At 33.3% G+C, this 14,909-nt stretch overlaps 1 protein-coding gene across 1 annotated transcript; it reads right to left on the bottom strand.

Moving 5' to 3' along the window:
• Positions 1–223: 223 nt before the first annotated feature.
• On the bottom strand, positions 224–14,213 carry LOC143910898 (cyclin-dependent kinase-like 1). Its single transcript, XM_077429524.1, has 9 exons — positions 13,987–14,213; positions 2,583–2,772; positions 2,386–2,505; positions 2,107–2,272; positions 1,931–2,038; positions 1,015–1,157; positions 843–938; positions 625–762; positions 224–550 (listed from the first exon to the last, which is right to left on the bottom strand). Exons 1-9 carry the CDS (start codon positions 14,052–14,054, stop codon positions 428–430), a joined length of 1,152 nt encoding a protein of 383 aa, XP_077285650.1. The 5' UTR covers positions 14,055–14,213; the 3' UTR covers positions 224–427.
• Between the last annotated feature and the right edge of the window lie 696 nt (positions 14,214–14,909).

The following is a 14,909-nucleotide window of genomic DNA, read 5'->3' as shown; positions in this document are numbered from 1 at the left end:
ATGAAAAACGAATATTTTCGACTTTTTCACTTCGACTCTTTCACCGTCACCCGCTAATTATATATCTAAGTTTTATTTTAGAAAATGTCGTTAATTTGGAAAGCATTTTTATTTCAATTTATGTACACATATTTGAATAAAAGTTAAATGAAATCTAGTCTTTATTATTTATTTTGTACTTATGTACATTATTGTAACATTAAATAAATAAAACATTTATTTATACACTCTCTTTATTATCTTATTTCAATCAATTGTACACATACATACATACATACTTATCTTTATTTACATTTATTTTAAAATTAATAAAATAAATCATATTGATCCATGCATCTATTTGTGTTATTTTATATACATACATAAAATCTGTAATCTATTAAAAAACTTATTTGAGGATCTTCGGATGTGATCCATAAACGTGAAGTCATATGGTCGGTAAATGATCCATTTTATTTTGATTTCGTTTATTTTTTGCCACATGCAATCTATTTTCCTGATTTGGCAGTTGAAGTTGTGGTAAAGATGTTGTATTAATTTGTAACGATCCCTAAAACAATTTTTTTTCTAAATTAAATGTTTTCTATATTTTATAACTACATAAGTTTTAGGTGACATGTGTACTTTAGATTTATCTCTTTTAATTTTTTCAAACTCTTCTAATTCCGAATCAGGTAGTCTGTAATAGAAATTGTGAAAAATTGGGTGACGTAACAATTGTTCACAAGTCCATCTTTTTATCGGATCCTTATCGAGACATTTCTGAAAGAAGCATTCAGTTAATAGAATTCGTATGTTTCGTTTGTTTTATAATTATTAATCCATGTGTGAATATATTATACCTCCATAAAATCTAATACGTTTCTATCATTTGCATATCGCTGTGGTATCTTCTTTGAAAGTGGTTCGATGCTAGAGGGCTCAGGTAAAGTCATTCCCTTTACAAATAAATATATACAGATAGTATTCAACATATTTATATGAGATGTATTTATACACAATTATATATGAAACCTGAAAAAAGTCATTCTGAGAGAATATCAGCATGTGACGAGCCAATAAATCCCCTAGCGTTCTCCTAATTAAGTACAGTTGATCCATATCACTTTTTCCTGGCCATAAGGCTTCTCCCGATATCAATTCGGCAAAAACGCATCCTAAACAAAATATTTAAATTGATATGAATTATGATTAATGCACATATGTATGTATCCGTGACGGGCCGGAATGTGAAATTACCGAAAACGCAAATATCGGAAGGCAAAGATCGAAAATCGAAAGATCTTAAGTCGAAAGATAAAAAAAGGGTGCATGGTAAACGGTACATACTCGCTTAATTTGCGCGAGCAGGATACAACAGGAACAAGAGGAACAGGCTTTTCCTCCCATATTCTGCGCGCGCACATTAATACGGGAGGAAAAGCCTGTTCCTCTTGTTCCTGTTGTATCCTGCTCGCGCAAATTAAGTGAGTATGTACCGTTTACCATGCACCCTTTTTTTTGATCTTTCGATTTTCGATCTTTGCCTTCCGATATTTGCGTTTTCGGTAATTTCACATTCCGGCCCGTGAGGTAGACCCATAGGCTAGCTATGTATGCTAGTATTATTACTACTTGTAAGAAGTGTTTATTTATTTATATACTATGAACAAATTAAGCATATTCAATGACGACGTTTATTCTTATCAGTTTGTGATATCAGAATTTCCAATAAATATGTACATATGTACTTTGAATGAAATTTTATAATATAGCTCCCCAAGTTATCAACAAGGTCGTGTTGTTTTAAAATTGTTTTTCCTTTACTGTAATTTTAAAAAATGGCACAATTTAAGTTATAAAATTCTATATCGTTGTTTAGTTACACTTTCTGAAATGTGTTAATCGCTTCCATTTATTAAACTTAATACATTAGAGAAAATTTAGTTACCTATAGCCCATACGTCGACTGGTGTACTGTACATCGTATCCCCAACTAATAATTCAGGTGCTCTGTACCATCGGGTGGCTACATAGTCTGTATAATTTTCGCCTGGACCTATGTACATGTGTAATAATTACTAAAACAATTTATATACGCTTTATTCTAAAAAAAATTGTACATACTAATCATCCTCGCAAAGCCAAAATCGCATAATTTGACGACACCTTGCGCTGTAAGCAAAATATTTTCCGGCTTAACATCTCTATGAATGCAATTGTGTTGGTGGCAGTAAGCTACACCTTGAAGTGTCTGCCAAGTTATTTGCTTTGTCAGTAATTCAGGACATCCCTAAAAAAAATTCAACACAATTAGTATAAAATTTGATATTTTTATTTAGGAGTCAGACAATTGACACTACGTTTATTAAGTACATATCAATAAAAAAATTATTAAGTAGATACCTGAGGGTATTTTTCAAGTTCATGCAGAACGGTGTGATCACAAAATTCAAAAACTAAATGAAGTTTCCGTTTTCTTCTGAATACTTCAATGAGATTTACCAAATTAGGGTGTTTCAAATTCTACAAATGATTAATAAAAATTACACAATGCTGATATACATTCATATTATCATACTGCAATAAAAAACATTACATACTTTTAACATTCTAATTTCACGTAGAGCAATCTTTCTTATGAGGGGATCATCTTCATTTTCTACGAATTTTTTTATGGCCACTATTTCTCCCGTGTCTCGGTTTTTGCATTTGTACACGAGCCCATAAGAGCCCTCTCCCAACTTCGAAATCTTCTCATATCTTTCCATTAGGCGGCTGCTGGCTCTTGATCTGTTGGGTTGAATTCATTTTCAATATATCACATGCTTATTCAATCGAAACTATTATACATATGTATGTATGTGTGTATATGAAGTGTTATAAAGTACCATACTCATACTTGTATTCACAAGGTCATCAAATTCTATTAGATTTTTATCAAAGACCATTGTAAATGTACGTATATATAGTACAAGAATAGCATAACATTATTGATTGATTACCTTAAAAAATAAACACATTTATGGATAAGTCACACTATCGAGACCAACGTTTTTCAATCGACTTTTATTATATGTATTTGATGATATATAAATGTATGGTATGCTGTACTTTTGTATACCTATTAAAATATATATTTTTAATAGCTACAGTTTATATTATATTATATTATAGTTTAAATAAGAAAAGCTTAATTTGACAAAATATGTTTAAAAAAGTGAAAATATTATATATATTTTTTATCCTTGTTATTATTTTTATTTAGTCATTCTTTCATACATGTATATGTAAATTTATGTACATACATATATTGCTTCAGAACAATTCTGTTGGAAATATAGATTTGTAATTTTTACTCTATCTACATATATAAGGTGACCAGGCGTATCGGATTGTGTGGAACTGTCCCGGATTTGAGTTGTTTGTTCCGCATTGAACATCCTTCCAGAAAGTGTCCCACATTTGGACTTGCAACCTTTTTAACAAGTTCGAAAGAGCACAAAGTTGTTGTTACCTCTTACTTGTGTATAAATTGCTTGGCGCTATGAATAATATAGATAATATGTGCTATTTCTCTAGCATCGGCTGCAGTTTGCGCAGATCAGTATTGCGTATGTGCTTGACTTGCATGAAGTTAGTTTAAAATGTACATTTGATGGTTGATATTGGGGATCTAACTTAATATTATTCTATCCTTATTATACATATATGTAGTGCAGTGGCGGCTCGTCCATATGGGCTGCGGGTTTGCAGCCTCCCAGTACAGTACAAATGCATGCTATTTTTACCATCCACATGGGCCGCAGACCTGCAGCCCCCCCACTATGAATTCTCAGAGATCTTCTATGAATTTAACAGAGATCTTGATCAGGCGGGCGGGACGAGGGATTTTCTTGTGTTGCATCTCATTTTTTTTAGATACGCGTCCCGCATTTCAACGATAAATATTTGATCACTTAGCTTCTAGGGCTTCCAAGCCGGTTTAAACCGAAACGAAAAGCCGGCTTTTTGACCATTTTTCAAAAAACCGAAAACCGGCTTTTTGGCTCGATCAACCGGCTTTTTAAGGTTTTCTTTGATTAATGCTTTTTTTCTCAAAATTAATAATTATGAATTTCAAATTTCTATGCAAGATCAAAATAAATGTATATATACAAACTCTCTTAGGTAAAAGGCATATATTTCTTGGAACATAAAAAAAAGGTACTTGGCGGTTCCTTTGAGATTTGTAATGGACGAAGATAAAATATTATTGAAAGTATGTAGTTTCAATGAACTACCCAACTTCAGGTAGATAATATTCGTGTTTGTGATATGCCATTTCTAACGAAATTTTCAACGGTTTATAAAGCTTTTGGAATTTTATGCTAAAACAGATGCGTAAAAACAACTCAGAGCGAATCTCAGCAGCACGATTCCACAATTATAGTTTTTCTGCGAGGTTACACATTATTTTTTTTATAATATATATTGATAGTAGCGTATTTAAATCATTTAATTATTTGTGCGTATTTAGGATTTGCCATTTTACGGTGTGATATACATACATATGTATATGACAAATTGTGTTATTTGTAATAATAATATATAATAATGATCTTATGAAAGTTCATAATGTTTATAACTCAATTTAATTTATAAAAAAACTATTTTTGCATAATATAATACATGTTTACATTTTTTTTTTCGATTTAAAAATTTTTAACTTAAAAGAAATCTTAATTTTTTAAAACAGTTTTATTTATAAAAAAACCGAAAACCGGCTTTTTCTTTCGGGCGGTTTTTTGGAACCCTTACTTAGCTTCATATACCTATACATGGGCGTCCGCAGGGGGGGGGGGCAAGGGGGGGCACTTGCCCCCCCCTGGATTGATTGAAAATAGTCAAATAATGTTACTTATATTTTAAATCACTTCGTGTTAGCATAAACAAAGTGTGGAGAGACAGAACGTTGGCCAGCCTCTATGTAAAACCTACTACGAAGATTCCTATCGATCTTAAGTATCGTTTGCTAACTGATCCATACAAGCCTCACCCGTCATATGATTTTGAAGGCGACATGTCAGGAAGTGGAACACGTTGTTTCAGGGAATCTTGGCTAACCCAGTATACTCCATGGTTATCATATTCACCTATGTAGGTTGAAAGGTGCTTTTTGCATTTTCTAAACGGTACATACTCACTTAATTTGCGCGAGCAGGATACAAAAGGAACAAGAGGAACATGCTTTTCCTCCCGTATTCTGCGCGCGCACATTAATACGGGAGGAAAAGCCTGTTCCTCTTGTTCCTGTTGTATCCTGCTCGCGCAAATTAAGTGAGTATGTACTGTTTACCATGCACCATTTTTTTTTTGATCTTTCGATTTTCGATCTTTGCCTTCCGATATTTGCGTTTTCTGTCATTTAACATTCTGTCTCGTCACGGAGACCGATTTCATACGCCTAAATACATTTCCATCAATGTATTTTCAAGGATGAGTGCGTGTACGATTGTTCCACATTTCGGTAACTAGGTTACGGAAGACCTTCGTCAACATTTAATCGGGGGTCCTTAAATGAATTAAACGCGCATATTGAACGAATGTGAACGCAAATCAATCGGTAAGTAGCGATCGATTATGAGAAAATTGCACGATAGGTATGACACAAAAACATTAAATATAAATGGGTGGCGTGTCAAGTTCTGCAATGTATCCTGCTATTCATACATTTCCATCTATTATACATAGTTTTTTCCTATGCGTGCTATGTCGAAATTGTAGTAAAAACAATGCGAATTGATTTTCATCTATTGATTGATAGTAAATTAACATTATTGTGTAGGTAAATATGTGCATAATTCAACATGTAAAATATTAATTTTTTTCAGAATTTAAAATTATCAAATACAGACCTATACAATAATATTTTTTTGTAAATATCCTTCAAGATCTAAACACACATACATATGTTACAGTTCAAACACAAATAAAAGAAAATCTAACAATGGTTGAAATTAAGTCAGAGTTTCATTGTAATTTTTTGACGCAAAATGACAACCATTATAAATATTTTCTAGTATTCATCGAGTTTTTTCACGTTTTTTGAAATATTTTATGAAAGCTGCGTTTACTTACAACTAATAACATATATCCCAAACATAAATTTGGTTAAGTGATGGAAAATCCAGCATTTCACGACGAGATATTTTTTTATAATAAAGTTGCCCATCTCTAATTAATATAATATCTATAAATCTAGATGTATTTAAAGTTTTTTCAATCATACAATTTTTATGCTCAAAATCATATATGTAGATGATACATAGGTATTAAAAGGATTAAATATACACATGTATGCAAGAACATTTCGACTTTTCAATTTAAAATACCATGACAATTTCATTACTCGATAATGGTTCATATAAAGTATTATTATTTGGCTTTAGCAAGTAGCAAATATATCTCATTATTATTGAAATGCGCCATTTTTATTCAAATTTTGAACTAAATACTTCTGGAAAGGCTGTATCGTGTATGTATGTTTATGTAAATATTGTATGTATAAAAAAAAGTGTGTTAGTTCACTATGAAAATCCGCAGTGTTCAACTTAGGGCCAACAATTTTGATATATGTATTATCTCGAAGAGATAATATGTACTAGGTAGTAAAACAATAGATGAATCTTTGAAGAACTCCCAAACAAAAGCACCCAAGTAAGCATTTTTCCGCTTTGCAACTCCACAGTTATCCATATATGTAGTATGTACATCATCACATACAGTTCCATCCACTGCTGGATGAAGGCCTCTCCATCACGCTTTCATTCGTCTCTGTTTTGCGCAACTCTCATCCATCTCACCCCACACATTTTCTTAATTTCGTCTACCATTTCCTTGCTACCTTCCTTTCAACTTTTCACGTTCTTTCAGGTACCACCTAGCACTTTTTTTTGTCCATCTTTAGTCGATAAGTACATATAATCGCTATTTTTGGTATACTACCTCATGGTACTCCAACTCAGTATTTACTTTATATTTGTCCCGTATTTACTTTACATTTGTCAATCAATTAATGCATTTCAAATATAATAGGGAAATATTTCACAACTTCAAGATCTTATTATATGCAGATGATCTGAAACTTTTTAGGTGCGTTGAATCTTCATCTGATGCTATTCTGCCATAGAACGATTTAGATTCAATCGTTGTTTGGTCCTACTCAAATTATCTTCCGGTTAGCATTGACAAGTGTCACATTGTCTTTTTTTCCAGATCTCGATCATCTACTGCAGGGTTTCTCAAACTATGTTCCGCGGAACACTGGTGTTACACATTTAAACAAATTTAAACACATTTAAACAAATTCTATCTAAAAATGAAAGGCGAGTGATGGTCAATCTCCACTGATGTTTATGAAGTCAAGAATCTAAGCACATACAGGTTTGAGAGTTTGAATAGAAATTGGATACGGAAATAAAAATTGTGGAAAAAGTATTACAATATAAGTAATTTTGCTATGGGCTCCTTGGGCTTTGACTCCTTAGACGTAGAAATGCTCAACTAGGTAAGCTTTTTCAGAAAATTCTAAGGGGTGAATGTCACCTTCCTGAAGTTCTGTTTAGCCTCAAACTTTAGGTACCTGGGAAGCTGAGAGAATCTCGCTCCAGAACTCTGTTTCTGCCAATTCGGGCTAGAACTAATGAGCGTATATATATATATATATATATATATATAAATATATATATATATATATATATATATATATATATATATATATATATATATATATATATATATATATATATGTGTGTGTGTATGTATTTTGTATATTTATGTATTTATATGCCTGTGTATGTACATACATATGTGTATTTGTGTATACGTGTATATATAGATATATGTAGTATATGTTTATATAATTATCATTGGCCAGGAAAGCGCATTGGGTTTACCTGTTAGGCCTTCCTGGTATTAATAAAATAATAGGTATGCGTTTTCAACATATCTAATATTTCAGAATAATGAATAATTTATCATTCAAAAGATTAATAAACTTCTTGATGCAGTGCTTAAATTGTAATATGAATGATTTTTAATTTGTAATATGAATCGTTAATAACGTTTTGCCTCATAAATTTTAATAAAATTGTCGAGTCGGTATTGCCTTTCTATACAATATTTTATTTATTTGTATCATATCGCCATCACATTTATTTCATCAAATAAATTAATCAACTGTTTATTAATTTATATGAATAGGTTCTAAAAATCAAATATTGTCGTGCCATCTATTGAAAGGGTTCGGTTTAGAATATTTAAGAAGTTGGCATTTTCAGTTTACCAATCAGCTAGCAGTTGTATTCATAACTTTAAAATGTTGTTGCTTTGGTATTATTTGATATGATAGCGTGTCGAAACCGAAACGTTAACGCTGCTGAATGTCGATCTGAATAAAAATTTCAATAAATTAAATAATCCACACGCGAGAAAAATTCAAGAACACACGATCCCACTTAAATGTCAGGAGTGGACAGCTAGTGAACAAAGAACTGAATATATTGTAGGAATCTCGTCATCGCCATCGAAACATCTAGTGCGACGGAGAATAAATTTCTCACGCTCAACCATTGACGTCATCTCAAGTCGAAGAACACCTGCATCCATTAAACCAAATCGAGTGGAACGACGCCAAACATTCGAGCATATTCCACCCCAACAAACCAAGCAGAACGACACGAAGAACACCTGCATCCATTAAACTAAATCGAGTGGAACGACGCCAAACATTCGAGAAACGTCCACCCTAAACAACAAACCACATTCCTCGCATAACTTGCACACGTAAACACCACGTGCACTTCTCGGAATCAATCGCCAAACACAGGTCACGTGGATCCCTAAAAACAATATAAAAGGAGGTCCACCCCAAACAACTTCAGTCGACCCACAGCAACAAGAGTCGACACACAACAGCGAACCAGTCGACATCCAGCATCTGAACAGCTACCACTACACTACCCTACAATGGAAGAACGCTTGCAACATAGCCGAATGCCGAGCCTGCAACACACTGCCATATCCAGAGACATCTGAACATAGCCAAACGCCGAGCCAGCAACACACTGCCATATCCAGAGACCTTCTGAACATAGCCGAATGCCGAGCCAGCAACACACTGCCATATCCAGAGACATCTGAACATAGCCGGATCCAGAGCAACGACACATTGCAGATCCAGCGGCCATCACGACACCAAGTCAACAGCCAATAGCCGCTTCGAGAAAACTTCCTCAAATATTCTAATACACTTGTACAATATTTAGGCAAACAATAAAACAACTTAAAACAAGCACAACAGTATTTCGTTAGGCTGGGATACGGTCAACACTTCCTACCCCGCCTACAATATGAAGTATGTATGTACATTCGGTAATTGGATTATTAGTCACATGGCGATCACCCAAAAGACAATTTTTGCCATGAAAATCGCGAATACGGAATATTTGGCACTCGAGTTCTTTTTAGTATGATAATTATCGTTAATATGATGGACTTTTCGGCTGCCAGATGTTCCGTTATAGAGATTTTAGTGACTTTTGAGCGAGCGCTTTGTGACCAATAATCACCGAACCGTACATTCATATGTTACTAAACTTACATACATACAACATATGTAGATATACAATTTTTAAATTCGAATTTTCACTGATTTTTTTAATTCCAGTTTATTTTCATTTAATTATATTTTCAAAGCTCTTCAAACTTTTCACATTTAGCGTGACTGTAATCAAAAACGCCTCAAGGATGTTTTGTCTTAAACGACAACCAAACACGCAATAAAATAGCCAATGATTTTCCGACACTAAATCTATTTTTAATTTATATCTGATGAATTACATACATACAGAAAGTATTGTTTTACAACAAAGGAGTAAGTCTGTATAAATAATGATTTCGTTCCAAACATTACAGGATCGGATTTTAGATAAGTGAGACCCTAAGCCAGTGATGGCGAAACTTATAAGCTAGGTGTGTCAAAATTCAGAAAAACCTAACTTAACTTTGATGCCGTGTCACATCTTGAAATATCCATGATTTTTGACATTTTTTTTTTTGAGTAAGTCGTTATTTGAGTTTGTATTTTCAATATAAATTTACCAAAATTATAATATCTACGTATGTATGTATGTATGTAGATATATGTGAATTAATATTTTTACGCCTTTAAAATATTGTAGCTTGGGCAAAAAGAAAATTTGGAAGTTGGTGACCGAGCAACATGGACTTTTGTCACTTTTGTGTGGATGGGGGCGATTCTTCAGGAACATGGCATAGGTGCACGTTCTGGGTTGGATGTTGGTCTGCAACAAGATCCTGGGCCACATGACATATGAAGATAGGGCCACCGTAGCAAATTCGGACATTGGTGACATGGGCAACATGGACCAACCACGTGAGAAATTTTAAACTGAAGAAACACCAAATAATGATTTCCACGTGTAGAACATCGGATGACTAATTTTATGTAATTGTTTCCATTGTAACAGCGCGTTTTTGTATTCACTGTAAAGATAACCGCTGTCATTGTAAATGTAACTGTGACTATCTGAGGTAAATGTAGCTTCCACTGTAGATTTATCAGTTATAATTTGTAAGAGGGAGGCAATGTAGCGTAGGTAAAAAGGAGCCGTTGTCTTAATTGGATTCGAGGATTATCTCCCGCCTTGAGTGCAGTCGGGGGGGGGGGGGAACAATGAAGACCCCCAAATTGACTTAGTGGTCGGTAACGGCACTCGGTCATTTCCCGCTAGAGTTCTCAGAACTGAGAGCGGCATCTCCGCTAATTCCTAGAATTCAGACGAGCGTAAAACGGTGAGACCGTACGTTGTACGAGACCGTAGGTGACGAAACAATAGGTAAACAAACGTGTCGAGGACGATGCATTGAGCGACCTGCCCTTTATAAGCTGGTACTTAGGCCATATCAGATAATTCTGGAAGGAGCACTGGCGGTGTGTGAATCTCCTTAATCACCCTATAATTGCTATGAAGCGACCTTGGCCTTTCATTTGGATCCTCCACCCACCCTTACGCAACAATATCTTAAAATTCAAACTCCAAACTATTTCAATTTTAAAATATTTTTATGATTTTTTCATTAATAATTTGGTAACATAATTTATTCTTTCTCGTCTTGGTCATTTATCATCTAGGATCCGGTGGTCGATCTGCCTCCACTTCTTCAGATCCTGTGCCAAGTTGAAGGCAGCGTTTAGAGACGATTCCATCAGCATACTTTAATATTAACCAAATTTATGAGACCCTTTCAAATGAAAGACCCTAAGCCAAGCTCGTGGCTAAATGTGCCCCGTATACATACGTCTTCCAATTTTAATGACTATTTCAAGTTTTTGCTATACATATACTTTTTATTTAGAAAAGTCGGAAAACATGTATGTATAAGTAAATCAATAGTTGTAACCCCATTTTTCGTCCATGAATTCGTACCCAGTCGATTTTGTACTCATTAAATTGTAAATATTATTTTGGCTATTACTGTAAAACTGATCGAGAGTCATTAAGGTTTCGGGCATCGATTTAAATTCTATAAATCGTTTAAAAAGTCAACGTACTCGTACTCAATATATTATGCATACATACATACATATGTATATGTAGTAAAAAAATTTAATAGGTTTTATAAAGCTTTATATATTTATGTACATTGTTAAATGATAAACTGACGGAGGCCGACCGTGACATTTTCAACTTCTCGCCCTTCACTTTCTTCGTTAATTTATTAGTACATAGGAATATATATATGTACACACATATGTACATATTATGTATGTATGTAGATGGTGATTATATTCACATTTGCGGTGGCTAACATAGACTTTCAAGAACGCTATTTGTTTGCCGATCAGAAAGATAACGAATATATTCTACAATAAATTTTCTTGGAGGAGTTTTTATCATAATATCTTGAATTTCACACACGCGATGTGGTTTTGCTTTTTTTCTTAAAATGTTTTCATAAATAATTTTAAATATCCCAACAGCTATGACGCTCAAAATAAGACTCATATACTTATATCCATAAAATATTACATGAATTAATATATAAAAAAATCCATTCAAAAATGAATGAATGCTCGTATGTACATACATCCGTTTACCCACTATATATGTACATATGTATGTTTAGTCATAGTTTTTCCAAACACCAAATTGGGTATAGGTGTACTTAGTATATCTATACCAAAGCACTGTACCATCTCACGGTATCCTTACTACTTTGTTTTACTTTTAGACTGGTTTCAGACCCTGGATCGAAGAGTTCCTAAAGCAAAATCGCTCATGTGGAAGGAAGCAATTATTATAAAGCTAAAAATAGAAAAATTGGGTTTAAGTCTTTGGTCGTAGCGAAATTTTACTTTCGCTATAATCAGCTTTTATTAACAAAACTAACCTAACCCTTAAATAATACCAACCCTAACAATCTAATCTTAAATTAATAAAACCAACCCTGAAAACAGAACTGGTTATGATTTCACTGAAACGTAAGTGAAAATATATTTTCAATCGAAATATAATTTCACTGTGACATATGTATATACATACTATATTTTAATTTAGGTACAATGTGGTGTGCCGTGGAAATCTCCCTGTTTTTATCGCACAGCATCACTTACATGTGCGAGAACAAGATACAAGGGGACTGGTTATGACTAGAGGTAAGACCGGAAGCGTGCCGTTTATTGTTCAATTGTTGTAAATGCTTTGTAAAAAAGGTTCGGCAAACATTTAACAATGCATTTACAACATTTGAACAATAAACGGCCCCCTCAGGGTCCGGGCTTTAGTTATGACCGTCACCTAGTCCCCTTGTATCCTGATCGTGCACTGTGCGATAAAAACGGGGAGATTTTCAAGGCACGCCACTGTTACATTCATACATATGTATATAAATACATTTTAATCTGAAAAGGGCGCGATTGCTAGTTTTCTTTAAAAAATATATAGTTCAAAAATACATTGATATTTTTAGCAAATCAGGACCAATTTAAGCATGTCAATCAAAACAAAATAAATGTACATAAATGTATAATGTTTCAACCGTATTCAACATTGTTTAAATAGATAAATTAGTATAATATCTTCTAGAACACCATTCCCCAACCTTTGACTCGCGTATCCCTTGGCAGCCCATTTCCAAAAGCTGTACTCCTCATAGTAGACTTTTTTTGTAATTTAATTAGCCTTCAAACGCCCCACTTCCCAATTACACATATGGAGCTTAAAAATATTAAAATTCATAGAAAGCTCCCATACATATGTATGTATACAAATGTACTGCCAACCTATTTGAGACAATAGTTTGTCAAAATGCTATTTATTTGAATTTTAAATATTTCTTCGAATGTAGGAAATGTTACTTTATACATCCAGTTTTTTTTTTCTACATATTTCTTATTTCAATTTTGTATTTGACAAAAAAGACGAAAATAATTAATAATCGGCGGGTAGAAAAATCAGAAATTATGATTGCGATGATTTTCCGCCATTCATATTTTTTTTCGTGTACCTCTAAACAACCCCTGACATACAATATAATTTAGCCTTCAATATGACAGTATACAATTACTGAATAAATTTATTTACCCATATTTTAATGTTTACATACTCATATTTTTGAGATTTAAAATATTATCATTATAAAGTAACGATTATAAATTTAGGGGGTGACCGAATTTCAAACACACCGTTTGGAGCCGAAAAATATGTACAACTTCAGACTCTTAATCATACAATTTAATATGATATTAAAGTATATTATAAGAAGTAGTATTCTACAAGAAAAATTAAATTCCATATATTTTTACGTTCAGATTCAATTAATGGAAAATAGAGAATAACAATAACTTACGAATACACAACTTAATGTAATGATTAACTATGTAGTAAATACATAGTTTACTCGATTAATTTCAGTAATAAAGATATGAATGAGTTTGTTTGCCTGCGTGGTAGAAGGGGCAAATGGTTTCCGAAAAGCCACAGCCGCTTTTCACCGAACCATTTCTCCATGCAGGTCGCCACGATGGAAGTCTTTTGCCGCCAATAGTCCGCACCAAGTTCCAGCAGTTATGTCTGGTGGCCATCCGAGGACCAGCTGAGTGGACGACTGTTTTGTTGGTACACACGAGACCCGCAAACCTACACCATCGATTCAGGGGTAAATGCTACGTCACAAACTACTGTGACCACACACTACAACCCCTAGAATAAATAAAAATTTCGTATTAGAATCTAATAAGATTTTATTAACAAATCTATATCAGGTTCTGCTATATATAATATTGATATTCATAAACTACTGGAGATTATAATTTTTCATTATGTTGGAAGTTTAATATACATATATTAGTTAAAAAAATAAAATTTTCTTTTTCAACCCCTTACAAAAAAATATTTTTACCAAAAGCAAGATCAGTATTTGTCTGCGTCACATATGTATGTATATCTAATCGATTATATTAAAAAAGTTATGCTGTTTTCATAAATCTATTCTAATATAATCTATCGTTCAATGTTGCAAAGTATAAATCTTGATTCGTTTCATTTCAGCGAAGAAATTATGGTGAATATGACCTCGTTGTCAGGATCAATAGCAAACTTCTGTAATGTTTTGAACCTCTAGGTCAGCATGACAACCGGGAAACAATCAATTCCAAAACATTCTTTGGCGGTTAAACTTGACAAGTGCTATGTAATTAAACAGCTCCAATTCAACTTGTAAACGACATGTTTGTTTTGGACTGTTTTATATATAAGTCTTCAAGCGACACTTACCCTTGTATTATGTACATTCAAAATCCAAAAAAAAAACAATCGCTTATATACATATTATAAATATGGCTTTATACATGGGTTGATACACAT

This window comes from Arctopsyche grandis, chromosome 4 (genome assembly GCF_051622035.1).
Source record: "Arctopsyche grandis isolate Sample6627 chromosome 4, ASM5162203v2, whole genome shotgun sequence".
Taxonomy (NCBI): domain Eukaryota; kingdom Metazoa; phylum Arthropoda; class Insecta; order Trichoptera; family Hydropsychidae; genus Arctopsyche; species Arctopsyche grandis.
This window is presented reverse-complemented; position numbering and strand designations above follow the sequence as displayed.

Bases quoted from the DNA above. Each gene is read 5' to 3' on its own strand.
- LOC143910898 (XM_077429524.1), bottom strand. From the start codon at position 14,054: ATGGAGAAATGGTTCGGTGAAAAGCGGCTGTGGCTTTTCGGAAACCAT. The intron at 2,506-2,582 runs GTATGTAATGTT...AATCATTTGTAG, and splicing joins GTGAAATTAGAATGTTAAAA to AATTTGAAACACCCTAATTT. The intron at 551-624 runs GTACACATGTCA...AAATTGTTTTAG, and splicing joins TTAAAAGAGATAAATCTAAA to GGATCGTTACAAATTAATAC.